The sequence below is a fragment of the Pelecanus crispus genome, chromosome 1, assembly GCF_030463565.1.
Source record: "Pelecanus crispus isolate bPelCri1 chromosome 1, bPelCri1.pri, whole genome shotgun sequence".
Classification (NCBI taxonomy): Eukaryota; Metazoa; Chordata; class Aves; order Pelecaniformes; family Pelecanidae; genus Pelecanus; species Pelecanus crispus.
Window position 1 is genome coordinate 199495738 of NC_134643.1, and position 23298 is coordinate 199519035.

The 23298-nt window shown below is 41.9% G+C and overlaps 1 protein-coding gene across 1 annotated transcript; it reads right to left on the bottom strand.

The window, feature by feature from the left end:
• Nucleotides 1-22544: 22544 nt before the first annotated feature.
• SERTM1 (serine rich and transmembrane domain containing 1) lies at nt 22545-22868 on the bottom strand. The gene has a single exon (XM_009489118.1). The coding sequence runs from the start codon at nt 22866-22868 to the stop codon at nt 22545-22547; it is 324 nt and encodes a 107-aa protein (XP_009487393.1).
• Between the last annotated feature and the right edge of the window lie 430 nt (nt 22869-23298).

Here is a 23298-nt window from a genome sequence, read left to right on the forward strand (position 1 = left end):
ATTCCTCCACTACTGTAAATGCCCATTCAATCTGCTGAAGAGGCCTCAGTAGAGTCTGACAGCTGGGACTGGCTTCATTTTTAATGTACCATGGTACATCAACAGCAAGTACAAGTGTGGAAGCAAAGGATTCCTCAGCTTCCCACTCTTTGCTCAGTCTGCTAGGCTGCAACAAAGCTGATGGATGATAATATGGCCTCTGTACTGTATGTCTTACCAATGCTTTAATAACTCAGTGTGCTGGTCATGGCCACAGTTGTTTTTGCTTGTATAATTATCAGAAGCTACGATATGCAACCTTTAATTCAGTGGTAGTGCCACTGATTTTGCTTAAATGAGAAACAAGTGTGCAGGTGAATGCATAGTTTCAGGCATCCATGAAGATACCAAACTAAACTACAAACTACATTAAACAATTTAAAAAAAAAAAGAAAAACAGGAGAGAGATGAATATTCACAACACTTGGGGCTGCTCACACAGCCCACCCTTGACAAATGACCTGAATAACAACACCTGGTAACACAAGTGTGTGTAAGTAAGTGTGTGTGTGTGTGTGTGTAAGAAAGTGTGTGTGTGTGTGTAAGAGTGAGTGTGAGAGTGAGTGTGTGTGTGTGTGTGTGTGTGTGTGTGTGTATGTGTATGCGTATGTGTATGTGTATGTATCAAATACACAAAGCTGTCTGGAGGACATTTGCCCATGTTAACTGATCACGTTAAAGGTGAAGGTGAGCATCAGCCCCCAACTGATGGTGTTAAAAAGGAAGAGAGACCATCAATGGATTAAGCAGTAGCCTGGGAACTTCAAAGAGAGCTTTGAAACAAAGGAAGAGTCAGCCTGAAAAGACGTATGAAAGAAGTGTGAAAATTAGTAGGGGGAGGGATGGGGCCAGACGGGGGACAGGGACAATGATGACCACATGACTCCTTGAAGGGTAACAAGCAATAGCCAAACCTGGTTTGACACTGCCAGAAGCTGCCCTGCCAGCATTGCAACCTCCGTCTACATGTCTACATCAAACAAAGCATCATCCCCATGGGACGCCCCATGGAGCCTGTGCTCAGGGGTGGTGTGATGGTATGGGGTACAACAAGTGGGGACCCACACCCATGGTACACATAGGGGGGCTTGTGGAAGGACCTTTCTTCTCCTGCAGGAGTCATAGTTTATCTGTTGTATTACTGATATTGATCCTGAATGTAGTACTGCAGGTGAGTTATGTGTCGTTAAGAAATCTGTCATTAACTGCTTCAATCCTTATTTGGTTCAAATTATGAGAACTGAACAGTTTTCCCCTGCTACATTGGATGGTAGCATAAGAGGAATATTTCCACTGGAGATCACTGCTTTGCTGAAGAGGCTTGTTATTTTCAACTATCTAATGGCTAATTTCCAGTTTACATAAAGTGAATGAAACTTGCTCCAGCAGACATTGATGAAGGAGCTGTAGAGTGAATGGGTTTATAAAAGCAAACCTCAAACTTTGTCTGCACTAATATTTTCAGCTGTTGTGCAAAAAGAGAAGTCTTTGATCCCTGTTTTTTGGGCTTGATATGTCCAGAAAAGGGGGATGCAAAGCCAGTATGTTACAGCTTGTCTGGGATAGTTTCGCAAGCAAGGCCTTCAAGGAGCAGAGGTGTGTGGTAGTCATCTGCCCCAGGGTAAACCCCTGCAGTGGCAACACCTGAGCTAGTAAGTCTAGACTCCCTCAACTGCCAAAATCAGTTCTAAATCATGAAATGCCACATCACAGAACAGATATCCGAAACAAGTCAGGTGCTTCACATCTTGGAAGGTTTTGTTTCATTAACCCTGTCTCCCTCCATTAATTGGCCGGGGAGTCTGGAGCAGTTACTTCAGGAGTGGATATCCACATTGTAGATAACTAAGGTGGGATTCAGCTTGCAGGTAAAGGATCTACATGTAGGTATGTAAGAAACATTTCAGTGCCTTGCCACCCATTCTAGCTGATCAAAATCTGGTCAATACCATTGATGAAGCCTGGAGAGTTACTTAGCTGACCATAGGCAAGAGTGTTTATGTTTAGATTAATAGCTCCACTGTGTGTATTGACCTGTATGTCTCGCCTTCAGTAGGAAATGCTCATTCTCTCTGGATTAACTAGCAGTTAGTAACAAAAAAACCCCAAAACTAACAAACTGAACAAAAAAAATGCCCTGAGATAATGAAGACTGAAACAATTCAAAGTCATTTTGATAGTGCAGATGCACAGCTTGAGCCTCTTTTAACACTGTAAAGTTTTGTCACCTTTTATCAGCTGATGTGTAAAAGAGGTAGCCACTTAGCACTGAGTGTATGTAGCTTTTGTTTGCTGTGTTAGAGGGCTGAGAGACACAAAGAATGTCTGCCCTCTAACTGAACATTCAAAGGAGAGAGCCTTCTAGGTGGGACCCTGGCTGAGGATTCAAGATACTGAGGTCCCATTCCTAGATTTGCCATATGCCTTTAATATGACTTTGGAAAAGGCATTTCACTTCCCACTTGAAAGACCTAATCAGTTATCTGTAAAGGAGAAAAATAGCTGTTTTTTTTTCCCTCTCCTTGTGTTTAGACCGGGCATTCTTTGGGGCAAGGATTGCTCTGTGCACTAGAACTGCATTTGGGGCTGCAAGTATGAGAAAAAAAATAAACAGCAAAGCTAAAAGTCCAGAAGTCTGTTTCAGGGGTGGTGCTGGTGAACAAGAAACAGAGGCAAGGATGTCTCCATTGAAACACACTGCAAAGGTGACCTGGTCTGGTACATCTTATTGGTGGGTCTAACTATGACTCCTGAAAGCCAGTGATTTCCATTGCCTGACACCATGGCTCAGCAGATGATGAGTGATGGCTGCACAGCCTGATTGCAGCAGGAAGAACCTTCAACAGTACAAAAAATAGTTCGTTTCTGAAATGGATGAGCAGGGAAACAGAGACTGCAAAAATAATGCTTTGGCAAAGGCTTTCCGTTCATGCAGTATACCCAACGCTTCTCTAAGTTCAATGACCTTCGCACATTTCTTTTCCTTTTACATAAATATATTCATGCCTCAGATCCACACTGAGACCTAAGCTGGATTGTGAAATATTCCAAAAATCCTTTCAAGCAGATTTTGCTTTTATTACTATTTCATAAAAATTGCTTCAATTAAAAATTATCTGTTTCTTTTAAGAAGTATTTTTGCAAGTTATTGCAGAAGATACTATAGTTGACTACTGAGATTAAGAAGTGATGAGCCCCACATATTTGAAAACACAACTTTGAGTCCTCTAAAATAAAACTAAAGCTTTTTTTCCCCCCCTGAATAATGCAGTCAGGCTTGAAAGGTAGTATCTCATGCCCTAATAACTTTTCCTTTAGGGGGACTCTGACACTCCCTATTTTAGGTAGTCTTCCATCAAAATCTTTGTGTTTGAAACAAAGGAAAGTAAACCACAATACTGCTGTACTCAGCTACCTCACAAGGCATGGTATCTTGTGGCAAGGCAAATACCTCTGAGATGACAAAATACCCTGAAGTATTTATTTTCACTGTTAAATTAGGTAGGACAGAATTTACTGTAACAAGTCGTTATAACACCTTGGAAGTGATGAGTTGAGCTTGTGATTCTGCAGAAAACAAGGCTCCTCTGTGGTTTTCACACTTTTTCATCCACTTAATAGCAATTTCAGCAAGTATTTCCTCTGAATAAAAGTTGAGGTTTGTATTAGGCTCTGATACTGTCGTGCTCAGAGGTTGCATGCCACTAGCTGGGAGGCTAAGCACTTTCAGTGGCCAGGAGTAGTGTTAGCTGTAGCACTGCTAAACAATCCACACCAGAAGGCGCTGCTCCTTTTATGAAGTGTTTAATTTCGTGCTTAAGGCTGAGATCTGAGGAATGCTTTTTATTTTACTTCTTCCCCACCATCCTCATCTTCAGGTCTAAACTAATAAGCTGCACAGAAGAACTGAGATTAAAGAAAATCTGCGACAACAAAACAAAACAAAAGGAGAGAATTGGCTAAGGCTTTTAAGGAAAAAGGTCTAAGTAGGAAAGCCAGTAGAAATGTAGTTGGAAGTGATCAAAGGACAAATGAAAAATATAACACATTTTAATGAAGGCCACTTCCTGTCTGAAAAAGGCTGCCAGAAAGGAAAACATCCAGAAATCAGTGAGGAGACTAAATTCACACAAGAAGAGTTTTATCTGACTCTAAAAAGGTTATGTCTATAATGAGAAAGAAAAAGATAATTTAAGAAGTAAAGGAGATCTAATAAAAGACCTGTTAATTGCTAAACCAGACATGGACTCCCGGAAAATATAAACATAAAAAAGTCAGTGGATTCAGGTCATATGGGGACTGTGGTATTAATGCAGCAAATGTAGAGTTTAATTGGGAGTGGCCACATTGCCAGTTCCTGCAGAGCCTGAGACAGCTGAGATGGTGCCTGGGAGAAGCCATCAATCCTGAGTAGCTTTAGTAATGCTCCTGGAGCTGGATGTGCTTCCCGGCCAAAGACCAGCTGCTGCTGAGACAAGGCAGAAAAGGCACAGTGTCCTGGTTTCAGCTGGGATAGAATTAATTTTCTTCTTAGTAGCTGGTATAGTGCTGTGGTTTGGATTTAGTGTGAGAATAATGTTGATAACACACTGATCTTTTAGTTGTTGCTAAGTACTGCTTACGCTAGTCAAGGACTTTTCAGCTTCCCATGCTCTGCCAGGTACACAAGAAGCTGGGATGGGGCACAGCCAGGACAGCTGACCCAAGCTGGCCAAAGGGCTATTCCATACCATATGATGTCATGCTCAGTATAGAAACTGGGGGGTGGGGGTTGCCAGGGGGGCAGCAATTGCTGCTCAGGGACTGGCTGAGCATTGGTCAGCAGGTGGTAAGTAATTGTATTGTGTATCACTTGTTTTGTATATTCTTTTATCATTATTACTTTCTCTCCTCTGCTGTCCTATTCAACTACCTTTACCTTAACCCATGGGTTTTACTTTTTTCCTGATTCTCTCCCCCATCACACTGGGGCGGGTGAGCAAGCAGCTGTGCGGTACTTAGTTGCCCACTGGGGTTAAACCACGACACACAGTTTGCAAGTGACTTCCAGCAGCTGTTTAAGGTTTGAACCGGGAAGAAGTGAGTGAAGAGTGATGAAGCAAACCCTGTCACTCCATGTATCCTGCTTGAAGGGGAGGTCCCTTCCAGGGACTGTCTGTTAATTGGTGGAGTTGACCTCACGGAACAGGAAACTCCCTAGCAAGGCAGCTCACACTCTAAGATGTATGTGAACAAGAAGAGAAAATCAAATGTAGTTTGGTTGCTCTGGAAGGGAGGAATGACCCTGGCAGTTACATTTGGATGAGGATAAGCTCCCATCCCTCATCATGTAATGGAGCAAATGTTGAGGGAGAAAAACCCCACAGAACTGTGAAAGGAAAGCAGGAGCCACAGAGGACAGTACTATAAACTTTCCCATCCAATGCAGCAGTCTGTAACTCTCCCGGCTGTATCTTCTCCACAGTATCTCATGGCTCCATGCACTGCCTAAGCTCCCCCCTTGCTCCTAGGCCTTGGCTCTGCCTCAGATAGGCAAATTAGGGAGAAGAAAAGCAGAGGAGGGACCGGCAGCAGATCTCCTACAGATGTAATGTGCCTAATTCTTTTGATAGCTCTGACAATTTACACCAATGTAATTACATTTTAGTAATGCACTAGAGTCACTTATGAAATATTACTCTCATCATTGTCTTGATAGGTACTTTGATTGGGATGAAAACTCCCTGAATTGTAAACAAAGGGTAATGATAAACATTAATGTGTCAGGTTGGTGCTTGGTGGCTTACTGCTGAGACTGGTATTACATTCAGGCTTATTTAACATCTTATTTAATGATCTGGATGAAGGAGTAAACAGAGTATTAAAAGAAATCCCAAGGGCGAGCTAAACTGGGACAAGGTGAGCACAGTGAAGGCGAAGAACTGATGAAAAGATGCTAAGGGGAAGGATGGCTTTGGGGTTAATGGAGTGGACCAGGGTTCAGTTTTCTGACTATACCATGCACAACTTCCCTCTGCCCGGGCTTTCACTGGTGCTGATTGATTTCAGACTCACCCAGATGCTTTAGAGGATAGGGGTGATGGTTTCTCTGTACCTTGTATATCCATGGGTTAAACCACTCATAACTGCACTTATTCCTCCAATCCTACTTAATTTGAAGCACTTCCAATTTGAGTCTAACACAGAGAGGGCCCCAGGGCAATCTCTTTTGTGGTCTTACAGCACCACGGGCAAATAAAGAAATGATTCATGAAAAACATGGGAAGAACAAAACAAAATTAATTTCAAACTGGAAAAAAGTAAGACACAACATGTGGGGAAGCTCAACTGAGGCAGAGATTCCCGGCTGGAACATGAAACTAGGGCAACAGTGTAACAAGGCTTAGTGTGATGAGGAGCAAAAAAATGATTAAATGTGGGGTTGATACATTATATGGCCAATTTGGGGCTGTTTATGCAGAGGCATCTCCTTGCAAAGTGGGAATCCAGCAAATGGTCTCCATGCCTGTGGGTTGACAGGAGCTGCAACATTGTGTGGGATGCTGAGCATCTTCCCAGAAGCAACTGACAAATTCAAAGAACAACAGAAGCGACTGGGAGGAGGGAGGAGTTTGATGGCATACACACAAGCACACAAATACGTAGATGTGTGCATGAGAGTGAGAGAAAGTAAAATGAACTGATTTGGCATTGTCAACAAACATTTGCAGGATGTCAGACAAATCTGTGTTCCATACATATGTTCTGAAAACCATCATTGGGAGGCTTCTTTTGGCCCATAGCTTTGTGAAATCATAGCCTTGACAAGTCCTAAAACCTGCACTAAAAATATTTCTTTAATGTTTTTAATCTAGACTTTGCTACTGGATTTTGCAGGGGAGCAAAATAATCCCTAAATAATAAGGATGACTGGTTAATTAAAATATTGTAATTCAGCCCTGCAAAACCACAAATCTTTGGGGAATTCCAGAAGAGCAGTGGTGCAGAGGTCTAACTATTCAGATGGGGGGTTTATGAGAACAAAATAGAAAGTATCTGAAATAACTTAGAAAATAATGTTTTCGTAACGCATTATTATAGAATAACACCAGTAGTGTTTTAAGAGAAAGAATCATCTCTGAGGTGATCCCATCCCATAAAGCTTGACTTCTAGGAGTGCCTTTAAATCATAAAGTGTATTAATGTGTATTCAAGAACATTTGGCAATGATTTCATTTCAGAGAAGGAAAACCATACTATGAAACAAAATCCTCACCACTGTATACTTATGACCTATTAAAATTCATGGACATCCTGTACTAAAGGAAACTTCTTTTGAAGTGATTACTTAACAATGCCTTCACTGGACTTTAGCCCAGAGATATAAATTACTCAGAATTTTACTTCCAGATTATGGACACAGATGTTTCATAGAAATCATTGACACAATTTCTTTAGCTCTTGTATTACAGCTGTGGCCAGTAGAAAAGTCAAAAAGTCTAATGCCCTCAAGGAACCAAGACTATTGCTTTCTCAAGTGTTAATTTATGGTAAGCATATTCTAATACTTTAACTATGAGCTGTTAATCATTTTATCATACTGTACTTTATTAGGATTATGTTGTAAAACTTCGATGAAGATGCATCTGATATAGCACCCAATTATTATTAATGTAAGTAACAATGTTTTCGTTGCAAAATCCCAGTTACACTTACTGCTCTATTGCCAGATTGCATTTCTTTAGGCTGAGAGCCCCTTGCTAGGTGTCCAACTGAGATTATTTTTTTCTCAGGGTTTCAAGAGGAAAAAAAAATGAGAAGAGGAAAAAAATGCATTACTTTTTCCCAAGTTCCCTTTCACTGAGATTTTTGTTGTGCCTTCGTGCACTGAGTCATGAATTTTGGATAGTCCTTTTGAGTTTTCCATGAAAACTTGTCCATGTTTGGGCAAGTTATAAGGCCTAAACATTGAGATAGCACATCTGAGTTTATTGTGGGCTTGCTAGAATTAGACAAATTCACTCCCTGAAGTCTTTCTGTACTATGCAAGCCCCCATGTGCTGACATTAATGCCTATGGGGCATTCAGTAGAGCAAGTCAGCACCTCCTCCATGGGGCTCAAAGGGCTGAGCTGTGTTTCCCTGGCAATTCTTTCTCCTGGCTGCCAGCTTTGCTGTGACACTGGACACCAGCCCTCATAGCACAACGGGGAACTTTTTTGTCCTTTGAAAGAAAGGTTGGAGCTGGTTTTGATGTCTAAGAGAAAAAGCCTCTCTCCAGATCTGAGTTTGTAGCTATGAATTGTGAGAGAAAGCAGTTACTTCCCTGCATGCTAGCACAGGTTGTACAACACTTAGGATGGAAAGGATTATGCTATGTTCTCCATCCCCACTTCTCCTAGTCGGAGCAGTAATGTGCCAGTTTCTGAGAATCCCATGTTTAATCGTATGTCCTTCCTGGTGCCTGTATATAAGAAAAGGGTCCTGTATATACTCAGGGCTGAGCATTTTTCTTTGCAGCAACCACCCTGGAAAATCTAGCTGTATTTAATAATGATTAGTATAGAATTGAAGAAATTAAATAGTCCCATTGAATGGTGATAGCACATGTGGTAGTGATAAAAAAGTTTTCATAAAAGGGCTCTGTAAAGAATTGAGGCAACACCACCTTTAAGCATTAAAAGTAATTGATCTTTATCTTACCTAGAAAACGTATTGACCAACATTGTATTTACAGCATTTCCTTATTTAACTGTTGAAACTTTTCACATTACGAGCTCATCAGATAGGCACACCGAATTTACTAAGACTCAAGAGACGCTTGGAGATCATTACTGTTACAAACCCAAACCCCAAATGAGGTGCTGTATATTGATATTGAGATGAGAGGTATGTGACTAAAAATACATCTTGTCAGCTGTGATTTCTGTTGTATGCCAGCTCCACTTAAAATTTGCCACAGACAACCAGGTTGATCAGAGTTTGCCTGCAAGAAGTACTTGTTCCCTACCCTTTTGATCTAAAGCAGATGTTACCTATTATCAGCAGAAGGCCTGTGTTGCATGCTAAACAAAGTTGGTAATATTCAGTAAAGGGCATTGGTAAAGGTACACTTGAGAGGGGATAGGCCCGTATTATTTACCGCTGTCAAGCTACCCTACTGTTTCATTGCAGTTTTTATTGCATAGGTTTTCTGTGCTCAGTAAATCAGCAGGAGGTGAAGTCACACCTAGTTACTGCACCAGAGGGCTTCAGATTGCTTAGCATAGTGCCACGTACATAGGACAAGCAGTAATTTCAGAAGAACTACAGAAAATAGGAAAAACTAAAGAAAATAGGAAAAAGGGGGCTTCCTGAAGTACCTGCATACAAGGACAGTCAGCTAAAGTCTGTCATGTTTCATCTGAAAAAGCCAATATACTTCCATTGTGTCATTGCTGATGATTTTTGAGTTACTTCTTTTCCCCTGAGGGCTCAACTAATGAATAATGTGATTAGATCCATCCTGTGGACAATTCACAAATTACTGTCCTTAATGGAGATGATCTAGTCTTCCTCTTTACAGCTCCGGAGGTTTCTGTATAATGATGCACACAGTTTAGTTATTGACACTCAGTTTCTCAAAGCAGATGTTTTACACATTTTCAGGGATGTGGTTTTCTGAATACAAATCAGTTGAAGTGGCAACGGAAATGGAAATCGGTGGTATTTGTAACAAATGAAAACATTCACATTTACTAATTGGTCTGTTTCTGGAGGTCTAATATAATGTTAACCATTTTTCTTATCTGATTACATTCTCATTCCAGCATGCGTTCCTTTTTCCCATTAAAAGTCAGTAACTTGGGCTCTAAACAGCGGAAAAATTAAACACCAATTAAAGCAATTAGAAAAACACTAATTTTGTGTGCTGAGTCTGGTTCTGCATTCTCTTTAGGTGCATAACTTCCATGGAGGTCAACAGGAGGTCTATGTGCAAACATGCATTAGGATCAAGTCATGAAAGAAAATTAGATTAAGGTTTTATAAATAACTGACTTCTTATTTTTTTCCGGATGAATTAAATAATTGAAAAAATTCATCACAGGTCAATCTGAAGTAAATTTTCTTCACAAAACCACAACCCTGTTTTTGAAAAAAAAAAAAAACAAAAACCAAAACTGACTTAAATTAGGTTAAGCAAAATTGTTTCATTTAATCTGTACAGACATGCTCTGGGTGCTTGTTTTAAAATCAGAGATATTTGAATCACATTTAAATATAGTTCAAAACAATCTTCTTTGAGAAGAGTGCTTGTTTTAAAAATGTTGTAATAAAACATTTCAACTTATAAGGTATTTTATTTATTCCAGACAATTTTGACAGAAATGCATGAAGCTTATTACAGTAAACTGTAACTTGTATTTTTCAGTGGACAGAGAAGATGGAATAAGATAGGAAATATGTGCACTGGACTCTGCTGCAGGTTTGGCTGCTTGTAGGTTAATGCCAGTAGAATCATTGCCCACTGCCTGCACACCATTTGTTTCAGAAACGTAACAAGTATCTAATCTTTTTTCTGCTGAAACCAGTGCCTCCTACCCTGCTTCCCGAGCTGCTGCATTGTTTTAAGCATAGAAATTTGAATTTATCTTTAGCTGTAAGGGCATAGTAGAAAATAACAAGATGAACAGTACTGAGTAATAATAGGATCTCCCCATGGAAATAATGATGGAAAGGCACAGTGGCTGTTGATAGATTTTAAATGGAGTTGAGACATGAACATGACTTCAGTGAAAATTGTTTTGACCAAGGTGGTGTGGAGATGGGCAGAGCCCCATCTTTGTGTTTCAGGATGCCCATCACAGTGAGGCATCAATCACCCTGAGTACTATTACAATACAAGTTACAATGGATAATGAAGTCAGTGAAAGCTAATCATTTAACTGGAAAAAATGTCATTGAAACTCATGCTCATAGTGTGCCTCTCTCAGTTGCAATATGCAGAAACACAAACTGGTGCATTAATACTCCTGCAAAACATCTTTTGGAAAAGAGAACAGGCAAAGTGGTAGCGTATGGCAGGCTGGGTTTCTGTCCCACCTCAGGAACCAGAGAGTGCTGGCATACCAAAAATCCACTTCTGCACAGAAGGCTTGGAGTTACTTTAGGGTCAGTGATCTTCAGGGCTGCAGGAATGATGGTCCTCTCCTTCACAGACTTGAATCATCGCTTTCCTCGCTTTTCCCTAGAAGAAGTGTATGAACTAGTATGGCTTCTGCTTTCAGTGGGACTTTTAAAACATTATGAAATGAAAATATCAAGGATAATGATAGAAACTGCCTGAATCGTAATAGGATCTATATTATGTTTTACACCAAACTAGACTTTACTGAGTACAATTGCTGGTGTTACAACCAATAATGGTGGACAAGCTTTGTACTTCTACATTAATTTCTTCTCTGCTTATTCAGTGTTGGTCTCAGATTAACTCATATCATGGAATCATAGAAAAATTAAATTGGAAGGGAGCTGTAGAGATCATTTAGTCCAAACCCCTGCCCACGACAGGGAAACCTCAAAGCCAGAGCAGGCTGCCCAGGGCCTTCCCCAGGTAGTTTTGAGTATCTCCAGGGATGGTATTTCCACAGTCTCTAAAATATGTACCTATAATTTATTGCCTGATATATATACCATTACGATAGAAAGAGGATTGAAAGCATGTGTCTGCAGGGATGGATACGTATAGTTATGAACTTCTCCTCCTGATGCTCTGAGCTAGATGGACGAGAGGACATCTGCTCTAAAGCTTATATAGTCTTACAGGCTTGGGACAGCGCTACACCGATTGCAGGTGCGTGGCCTCTACGCCAGTGCTGGCCCAGGTCCAGGGAGCAGATGCAGCCTTGGGTCATCCTGCACCCACTTGCACAGACAAAACTACGTGGGCTAACACAGCTCTGGTGAGGGGTGGGGGGAACAGCTGGGTTGCTTCTAGCATGACTTCTTTACAGTTTTAATTTTGAAAAAAGAACAGATTAAATCAACCGTAAATCCTGGGGTCCTTGGGAGTGATGTAAGGCAAAGCCAATCCCTCACTCCTGTATTCTGCTTTGCTCTCATTCTGCTTTTATTTTTTTATTCCCTTTGCCACAGTACCTGTAGTAGTAGACAATGCCAGTGTAACAGGATTATCTTCAGATGCAAGTGAGGTCTGCTTTTCCAAGTTAATTTTATGTCTTAGATTTAAAGAAAACAAAACAAAACAGAAAACAGAAAAAGCTATATAAAAATATTTTTTCTAAGCAAGACGCAGGCCAGATAGCTGCTTTAGGTGGTCATGAAGCTTTCTTAAGACATTTATATCTGGTTGGTATGCAGACATTCACAGGGGCAGTCACACCATCTCACAGCAGCTCCTGCAGTGTCCTGGCTGCGGGGAGAGGGGACTCAGTGGCCGGCACACACCGGCCACGGGCACCTGAAGCTGCTGGGACAGTCCCTGAGGCTGTCTGGAGGGGCTGTAGGTGGAAGCAGATGAGGAGCAGATCCTGCCTTGCTCGAACCCCACTCAAGAAGCTCACGGATCCCAGCGTTACTGAAGGCAGAGTCCACCTGCCCATTATTTCTTGTCTGCAGAGATGAATCTTTTTCTCCGTTCCCTCTGGCATGTTTCCTGGAGCAGCCAGACACACAGGCAGAGCAGATACCATGCTCCCCAAACAGTTAATCATATCCGTTCTCCTAATTACCCTTCACTTACCTATTTTGCATGGTGGGTCTCTGGTTGTAAATAGGAAGTAGTTGACAGGTGGTTTGCCACAAAGCAACATTTTTTTCTATTTTTTTTCTCTCGTCATTCTGCATCTTTTTTTTTTTTTTTTGAATGGAAAAAGTAGAATTTAAACTGAATTTGCACCTCTTCCACCTCTCTATCTACACATCTTTCCCAACTCCTTTTTCTTTCTCTTATTCTCCGTGTATTTATTTGTATACCTATTTATTTATGTATCCAGTTCTATTCTGACTAAAACTTCCTTGGTTTTTCCTTTTCACTTTTCCCTCTGCTGGAAGCTGTCCTTGGAGAAGCAAACCAAAAACCATCCTCGAAGATCATTCCAGCAGGGTGACTTTAAGAGGACGTCTGCTCAGATGGATTAGGGCATGCGAGAGAGCAGTGGCAGAGCTCTACCCTTTTGATAGCCATTTTGAACAAGTCTGGATGGTGGAAGCTACGAGGACCCAAGCTTAGGAAAAGCATTTATCAGCCAGTCTGTCTGTCTTGCTGTTTCTTCTACTTGCCCTTTCTCTCTGTAACCACCCTTGTATTGCAAAATTAAAATAATTTTTGTAATGCAAAATCATGCAAAGGTTGGGGTTTTTTTTCTGTCTTCTCTTCCACTTTGAATGAAGCACTCAGACTCTAGTACCTAACCAATTGCTTTTGATCTTTGCTGAAATTCAAGTTACTGTATCCGATATTCTTTTTCATTGCAGCAGCCTGCATTTCCACTTAATGAATGCTGATGAGTTAGACACTAGAAAGTGCCTTTGGTCAAACAGCTTGCCTTGTTCTGAATTCTCAGTAGATCCAAGCAATTATAAATCTGTCAGTCCAATCTTCTTTACCTTCAACATGATCTACGAAGTTTTCTAACACAATGGAGAGTTTACTGATAGTTTTTTCCTGGAGGTTTTTCTGTGGAGCGGGCTTGATTATGTTACATAGAGCTGCTGGGTCCCTTTTCAATACATATATGTATGTTGAGCTGAGGACACCTAAAGTGCACATCAATGAATTAACATTTTTATCTACCTGCAACAGTCTTTATGATATGGAAGCCAGAGAGAAGCTTTGCTTCCTAGATGAAAAAAACTAGAGATTCAGGAGGAGATGGCAGAGTCCTTTAGTCAGTAACATTTGACCCTACTTGCCAACAGCCACAGAAAACCACTCAAAGACAGCAGCTGGGCTGACAGAGGTGTGGTGCAGGTACAGTTATGAGAAACAATAGAGGATGAGATGTTTTTCTTGCCATTGGTTGTGTGTCTCCAGAACAACTTTGCTGACCTCACATCAGTAACCGAGAACAGAGTTTGGGCAAGGGTGTGTAATACTTGCTAAAGGGGCACTTCGCTGGGCTTGCTCTTTTGAAACACACGAAGGTAGAAAACACACCTATGGCACTGGATGTGGTTTATTTAGGAGGTTACTGGAGTCACAGAGCCCATCAAACACGTGCAGTGTGGACTTGCCCAAGCCAGGATCCCTGGTGTGTTCCTTCCAGACCATCTGTTCAAGGACCAGGTCCCCCCTGGAACTCCAGCCTGTGCAAGAGCAGAGGACGTGGGACAGTGCGGCAGGGAGCCTGTGCTAGATACCCATTCTGGGTGAGGATGGAACTGCAGGAGCTCACCTCACCCGCTGCAAAGCACAGACTTGCCCCTCTCCTTGCATCAGCAGGGCTGGCAGTTTCTTCAACACACACCATGAAATTGGGGTCACCTGGGCCTAGCCAAATTGTCTGGCAAATCTAACCCAGCCTTTAACCCACTGCTGGGATCTGACATTGGTGTTACCCTTTTTCCCCACAAGCACTTGTTTTCACACTGATGGCTGAAGTTCAAACCTGGCTATTTCTTCATGAGTATAACATAGGGGTATAATCTGGACTAGTCTATTTGCAAGTTCCTCAAATATAAAAAAGTTAATGAAGGAAAATTATCCCTGCAGTGATACAATGACATGTTCACTCAGGAGTTATTTTCTGAATAAACCCAACCTCTTAAAGCATGAATGGAAACTGAAAACAATGAAGCAGCTTTTCTTTTAAAGAAACTGCTGAAAAATTATGTTACTCATTCTTCAGCCTTTTCACCATAGAGACTAGGCACAGTCCTATGGGTTTTCCAACAGTGTCACAATAACATGCAAAGCTACTGTGAGGATAGAGGTATTTCTCATCTAAAAGCTCTGGATGTGTAAAGAACTGTTTTTGAAAAGCTGTTAGTTCCAGATGTGCCAAAGCACACAGCTACATTAGCAGGTGGTAGGATAGGAAACATCAACTCCGTGTCTCCACAAGATGAGGTACCTGTCGGGTCACACCATTAGTGCCATCTGCATTTGGTGAAGCCACGCTTCCCCATGGAGGTCACCGCTTGGGTCTAAGCATGCAGGCCAGTGCCATCAGTCACAGCTGTCCCCCTGCCTTCTCTGTGGCTCTGGGTGAACAGGGGCCGCAGACCCATGGGCTGTGTTAGTGGGGAGCCCTGAGGCGGCTCTGGCTCCTGCCCTGCAGCCTTGGCTGTGCAGAGAGGCATCATGACAGCCTGGGGAAACCTTTTATTGGCATCTGTCGTGGTTTAGCCCCAGCCAGCAACTAAGCACCACGCAGCCACTCGCTCACTCCCCCTACCCTGATGGGATGGGGGAGAGAATCAGAGGAGTAAGAGTGAGAAACACTCCTGGGTTGAGATAAGAACAGTTTAATAATTGAAATAAAATAAAGTAAAATAACAATAACAACAATATAATAATAATAGTAATAATAATATACAAAGCAAGTGATGCACAATGCAATTGCTCACCACCCACCGACCGATACCCAGACAGTTCCCGAGCAGCGATCGCTGCTCCCCGACCAACCCTCACCAGTTTCTATACTGAGCATGACATCATATGGTATGGAATAGCCCTTTGGTCAGTTTGGATCAACTATTCTGGCTGTGCCCCCTCCCAGTTTCTTGTGCACCTGGCAGAGCATGGGAAGCTGAAAAGTCCTTGACTGGCATAAGCAGTACTCAGCAACAACTAAAAACATCAGCGTGTTATCAACATTCTTCTCCTATTAAATCCAAAACACAGCACTGTGCCTGCTACCAGGAAGAAAATTAACTCTATCCCAGCCGAAACCAGGACAGCATCCCAGATGAAGTGCAGTTTATTGAGCAATCCTTTGGAGCTTTCAGATGCAAAACAGCAAAAAAGCACTAGAGTAAGGGGAGAGGTAGGACTCTCACATGCCCCTGAGCGGAAAGTGCTTTGCCAGAGGCAAAGGATTCAGGAACAGAGCAGCAACAGCCAGAGCTGCAGCAGGAGGGGAGGCCCTGGGAGGTGTGTGACCAGAGGGGCTTCCCGTGCATGGGCCAGTGAAGTTACCAGCCCAGGTACTAACCTTGGTGTCCCTCTACCCTTTCCCTGTCCCCGTGTGGCCCCCAGCACTGGCACTGAGAACCGGGAGAAAAAGGGACTGTGTGCCTCGTGGGGGATGGTAGCCCTACTTACCTTTTTGCTGCAATGTTGCCCATTTGTGCCTAATTCACCACCCCCTCTCATCAGAAGATGCTTTTCTGTCACTGCTGCCCATGTTTCTCCCACCACCAGTGGTCCTTTTTCAGTTTACTTCTGCCTCAGACACATTAATTTGCATGTTTTTCAGGCTGCATCTCATTTTACTCCCTGCCATGCTTCTGTTCTCACTGTGTGCCTTTGTATTATTCCTTTGTCCTGGCAGGTGTTTGCAGCTTATCCTAGTTTAATATCATCTGCAAGCCTCAGTGTTTACTTCCATCTTCTGCATCCCGATGAAGCTGTTTTGGGAAAAGGGGTGCAGTCATGGGGGTACCTTAGCAGACAGTCCCGGCACATGGCTCCCAGCGCTGGAGCAGTGTCCAGCGAGCTGGAGCAGGATTCATCCTGAGCAAACCACACAGGCAACCTCGGACATAAATATGTCCTTTGCACTTATTTCTTACTTGTCAGCAGCTGCTGAGCCCAGGCTCAAGATAAAGCCATGCAAATGATTTATTGGCTGTAACTAATATTCTAAGACAAAAGACAAACTGATCTGTGTGTTGAAATGGCAGTGCAGGTGCAATTTATTAACTAACAGCTTAGTCTCCCTCTTATACTTTATTAATAATACTTTATGACAAAAAAAACAACCAACACCAAACCCAAAGAGATGTAAATATATTCTAGGACATGATCTTTATGACCAAATCAGTATGCATTATTACAAGTGCAGCTTTGTAAGTAAATATGTATGGCAAATTTGCTCTGACAGATACCTATACTCGTTTATGGAGGACAAGGCAGAGAAATGAATGGATAATTATATGCCCCTTGAAACAGTCTTACCTAGGAACATCTGTAGGCAAAAATATTTATGTCAGCACAACTGGAATAAAATGCTCCATTTTTAATAATTCAAACATATAGGTTTTCCATTGTTCTTTAGAAACAGATTTTTTGGCAAAAATATAATTTTCCAAAGAAAACTTTTGAAGTTTGTTTGTAAAAAATTATACATTAGATTATACTTAAAAAATAGACTCTTTTGCTTCTAATTTTTTAACTGAAGCTGCTCACAGAGGTTAATTGTATTAAAGCTGCATCTTTTGGTGAGCATGTTAACCGCCAAAACAAATGCACCCATTGTGCTGCTGTCTGTAAGGAACAGAAGGTGAACTTAAACCATGCAAAGGAGCCCAGTACAATTTCCTGAAGGCTCGTAGAGGTCCTAGACATGTTGATAGCCACCTGCCAGGATTTTCAGACTTACAGTGGGTGCTTGGCTTCCACTAATCTAAAACAAAGAAAACACCCAAAGAAGTGAAAAATAGCTCATCTCACCTGGTCCTGCTTAGCTGTCGCCTACCTGGCGATTACCATGATTACACTAATGCCCTTACCTGGCCTTGAAAGCAAATGCATAGGAGGCTGATGATGCTTTTATCTCCACTGCTGGGAGGAGCTGTGAAAACATCTTCATCTGGCATGAGCAAACTATCCCTGGCCAAGCCCCAGTCTGGGACAGCACCTTGGTCAGTTTGGGCCACCCCACTTATAGGCAGTCTGACAGAGCCAGGAGTTTTATGGAGCTACGGTGTGAGTGTGGGGCTGTGATTGCAGGTGGGTCCCGTTTACACGTCAGAATGGCTGGCATCACATAGTTCATTTAGTGTAAAGCAGCTTGAAGGCTGTTTTATGTTATGCCAAAGTCACAGGCAAGCACAAGCCCACGTTTGGGGAGGGAAAAAAAGGACTTCTTCAGGCTACTTTTGCACCCTGAATTTGGGGCATGTAATCCTCTGCTGTAGCCACAGAGTGGGGCCGTTGTCTTTGGGAGTGTACGAGGGGCTGCAGGCGTAAAAAGGCCATTCAGCTGGGGAAGCAGCTGGGCTGTAATTCACAATGTTTCCTTAGACAACCGTAACAGATGCAGCGAAAACGGTCCCGTCAAGAAGAATGGGAGGTATATGGACTTCGTAAATAACCTTCCCACACAGATGTCCTTCCCAGTGATCTCATCTTAAAAAAAAAGACTCTGAAGGTAAAAAGCTCAAGTACAGCGGAGCACAATACTCCATGGGGATTCAGGCTCGCCAGAGTACCACAGGGTTAGACACTGAAAGAGGAGGGTGAACAAGCTGCATGGAAGAAGAGTAAGAGTCATTCCCAAGTTAAAAGGAATTTGTAGGAAAACCAGACAAGACTTTAAGCTTACAGAGACAAACCTTTCAGGTGAGCTGGCAACCAGAGAAGGGCTGAAAGCAGAAAAATCTTTCAGTGGAATAAACTCTCCACAGAGTTGAAGAGTTGCTAAGTGAACAGCATGGCACTGTTTCAGGATGGGAATAATTTGGTAATGTTAAGGACAGACAAATATGATGCATTAACCTGACGGTAGGGCCAGGGTGGCCAGCAGTGCAAGAGAGTCTTAGATATAGAGGCTGCTACAGCCTTCACCAGGTACTCTTTGATTAAATACACATAAATGGACCATATTTGTTGAACTAAAGCAAAATAGTTTTTCTGTGTGATCCAGAAACTCCTTCTCTTCTTTCCTTATCCATGCTTTATTGGTATTTTTCTTTCTATAGATTTCCAGGTATACTTTGCAACTACCTGAAGCCATGCAGTCTTGGAGTCATGTATTACCAAAGCTAATGGCACTGTTGCAGTCAGACGGCTTAGTAAAAACAAAAGGGGCCCAGGGCAAAAGCTTGCTGTGAAATGTGAACCCACTGTGCAAAAAGGCAGTGGAAAAGCTGGAAATGCATGTGGCTGCAGGCAGGAGGAAGAACAAAGCAGCTCTTTAGTAACAAGTTATTGAACAAATCACCCCCTAGTAAAGATGTTGCTTACTCAGCTCTAGAGCTGTGAAAACACATCAGAGGAGGCAGCGAGCTAGAAGCCACTGAGTTTTTGCACTGACATGAGTCACAGTATAGATGGGGGACCTCTGACGATCATCTGGTTCAGCCCTATTGCCCAAAGCAGGGTCAGCTGCAGGCAGGTTGCCCGGGTCAACCAGGATCACCTCCCTCGATCTGCTAGCAGTGCTTCTCCTAATGCAGCTCAGGATGCCCTTGGCCTCCTTTGCAGCAAGCATATGTTAATGGCCAATGCTCAACTTGTTGTCCACCAGGACCCCCAGGTCCTTCTCTGTAGAGCTGTTTTCCAGCTGATCAGCCCCCAGCTTGTCCCAGTGCCTGTGGTTATTCCTCCTCAGGTGCAAAACTTTGCATTTTCCCTTGCTGAACTTCATGCCGTTCCTCTCTACCCACTTCTGCAGCCTGTCCAGGTCTATTTGGTTTGTGAGTGACAGAAAGAAGGGAAGACAGAGAGAAGGAGAGGTAGAAAACACAGAAATTTGATTAAAATGGAGAATCTAATGTGTTTTTCAGTTTACCATGGTGGAAAATCCCTGCAACTCTAGCTCAAGTTAACTCAAGCTCAGGTTCTCAAGTTGGGTTTTTTTCTTTTTTCTTTTTTTCTTGAAGAACTAGTACTCAGTAATCCTCAAAAATGCCATGGTGCTTCTTGCCTGTGGCTTCTCCCGATGCTATTCTGTTGGGTCCAACTTGTTTCTACTCAAATCTGCCCTGACGAGAACAGGTGCAACTCAGCTGAAATCATGATGACTGTGTATAGTCCCATATGTCACTGCAGAATGGAAAAAAAGTTAAAAGCATCTAGTAAAGTACAAAGCAAAATCAAGTGTGTGGTTTCAGTTGTCTTTGCTACTTTGTGGAGTCTGAAAAATACTTCTTGCTTTTGTGAAGTTTGACAACAGCTCATTGAATAAAGTCAATGTGTTTTCAACAGTCTGTATTTAAAATTAAATGTCTCTATATCCACAAGCATAAGCTAGTAATGTGAAACATATCACTGGGAGCAAATACCCATCTCAACCTGTGGTCTCATCTCTGGTTTTGATTAAATTCCTGCATTTGCAGCAAAGGAAGCAACAAATTTACAGCTTTGTAGGTAAGAGAAGATAGTTGAAGAATTGCTCCATCTTGATTTACAGTTCATTTATTTTTATCTACCAGTCAACACACATTCTGTTACATTTGGGATTTGGAAGAGCTTTCAGAAAGGAAATAATGTTTCCTGATCCCTTTTGAATAGTTAACTCTTCACAAGACCTATCATCAATTACAGTGAAAAGTGACTTACAAGAAATTTTTGTCTAGATGAATAAAATATTCCAGAGACTAAATATATTCATAAAACCATTTTGGCTCAGAGAATGTGCAGGCTTAAGTTCTGTATTAGTCAGAAAGTTCTTTGACCTTTGTTAGAAGCTAATCACCACTGTAAGTCGTTACCACTTACCATTCTGCAGGTTCACTTTTAAAAATTGAAAACACCAACTCCAGCGTCATCTGTATGTTGTTTGGCACGAAACAGCTGCATTTCTCATGATTATATTTACAACAGGCTTTCCACATTTTTCTTTTAAAGCCTGTGTAGTTAACGGCAGAATGTGTCTTGTTGATGAACACATTGACAGCGCAGTGGGAGGGTATTTGTAACGAATCTGGTCTGGAGGCCTTCTGCAGCTCCCTAACCCATCGGCTGGGCAGTAGTGTGGTGCGCGGGGAGAGCAGTCACCCTGCGCTCCTGCTGAGACCGGCCCATTGCCCGGAGATACGCGTGCTGTTATGCCAGCAACAGAAATGGCAGTGACATTTCCATACCCTTCCCTGGGTCTCTCCAGTGACTTGGATCCTGCCATGAGAGCAAAATTTGCATGGACTTGAGTGGCAGGACCGGGCTGTGCTCACATAGTGCAGTAAGGACAGCAAGGAATCGCACCGCACAGTGTGGGGCTGCAATCCTAGCTGGTCACTCTTGGCATTTCGAATAATTTCTTTGATCGTTTGGCTTGATCTAATTCCCAGCTGACCACAGGATCCTGTTTGCAATGCTGCTAATTATTTTACTGCAGAAGTTGAGTGCTGGGTTACATTTTGGGCAGGGGGAAATCATAACCCAGACTTTGGCATCGCAAAGAGGAGTGAGATTGTGAAAAATCATCCGTTTCTCACCCCTTCATCTCTAGCCTCTCCTTTCGCTGATGGAGGAAAGGGGCAGAGCCACTGCCTTTTTCCTTCCCATCTCTTCCTACCCTCTGCAGGTACACTTTGCACCTCCTGAGTGTCAGAGCGCAGGTCTGCCTGGCCAACACTCAGATCCTCATGTCCCCCACCCACCTCAGTGTGCATTTGTGAAATTACAGGACAAAATCTGGCCCAGAAAGTCCTCACCACTACAATCAATTTCTGTCCCTGCTGGCCCTGCTTATGTGAGTACAAACATCTTGTGCCTAAAGGACAGTTACAGGAGCAATTCAGTTGCCAGCTATGGTTGTTGTATGCAGACCTTTTATAAGAAACCACTGGTTTGTACTGGTATCCATCAAGAATAAGCTACAGGATCAGTGAGGTATGCAAAGGAGTTGTGTGATATATATGATTCAGCAGCAAAAGCTTCCCCCTGGAGGAACAAGTCATTAGGCAAATTAGGTGCAACGGGGTCTAAAAATACCTTCACACATTCACCAGTGAGCATCATTATTGTAGTCACTTTACTAAGTTAACCAAAGAGATTCAAAAACTGAAATACAGAGACTTTATACAGAATGAGTTGGGAGTACAAATAAACAAAAGTAACATTCTTCAAGAAATGGATTTTAGTTGTGTTTTATAAACATCAATAAATACTGAAAAATACATGAAAATTAAAAAAGAAACAATACCAACAACTTTAAATTGTCCCAAGGACTATGTTTATAATTTAAGCTGATTTTTTTATACTTTTGCAATAGGGATTTCATCCAGAAGTCCTTATCTAATTAAAAAAAGGAAAAAAAAAGTACTTAGCATATTACTGATACAAAACCAGTGAAGGGGTCACAACTAGAGCAGAAAAACGACACATCCAGTTAGAACCATATTACAGTTTGGCAGGAATACTCTTAATGAACACCTTGTATGTCTGAGAAAAAGACAGCATCACTATTACAGGCATGAAACGATGATCAAGTGTCATTATCCATTGTCCAAAATGAAAAGGAACATTAATAAAAGGGGAAATGAAGACTAGAAAAGGAAAGAAAAGAAAAAAAACCTAAGGAAACTTTAAAAGCCACCTCTTCATAATAGTCTTCTAAGGCAAATGTTGCATGCACTACCTCCCCAAAAAACTAGACAAAGCTCTTCCATTCCCCATGTGTTTCCTTTAATTTAGTTTCACGAAGAAAGGTTTGAGAGAGCAGAGCGCTGGGAAGAAATACTACAAACCTCTAAATTAGTGAAAGAGCTTCCAGCATCACTATTATATTCTGGGTAGGAGGAACTGGAAGAAATTATGTTTTTCAGCCTCTGAAGTGCAATGATCAATAGCAAAAGGAGAAAAGCTAAGAGACTAAGGAATATAGAAACATAGACATAGACGTTGGATAAGCGGCCAGGTGATGAATCCACTGAAGTTGAAAGAGATGTAGGATACAGCTCCAGAAAAGTCCCATTTTCCATGTTTCCTACAAATCCAGATGAAGGGTCAGGTTCTGACATTTTTGGGTTTGTGTTTTAAAAATCACAACAGATCTTGGATTCAAAGTCAGCTTTAGCAGCATAACAAAGGGTTTAATTTAGGCAACCATTTTTCCATCACAACGAAGATATGACAAGTCAGCCAGTCATCAAATTTCTCCTTTACTGCTCAAGCCCAGGACAATGTAAGATTGTATCCTTTGGAACTGCAAGAAAGGAAGAAAAAAAAAAAAAAAAAGCAAGACTAATTTACTAGCAGATAATGTGATTTAATGTGTGCCTGAGACAATCTAGTTCTTACAAGTTATTTATTATTCCTTAGCATTAAGCTGCAATTCTTACAGCATTAGCTAACAACTATCTTTATATCTCAGTTTTCCGAAATGCAGGGATTAGGAGAAATCCTACCCATCAATGAATTAAAACTGACCCTTCCCCACCATGAGTTGTT

Excerpts from the sequence above, each read along its gene's own strand:
- SERTM1 (XM_009489118.1), bottom strand. The coding sequence starts at position 22,868 with ATGTCAGAACCTGACCCTTCATCTGGATTTGTAGGAAACATGGAAAAT.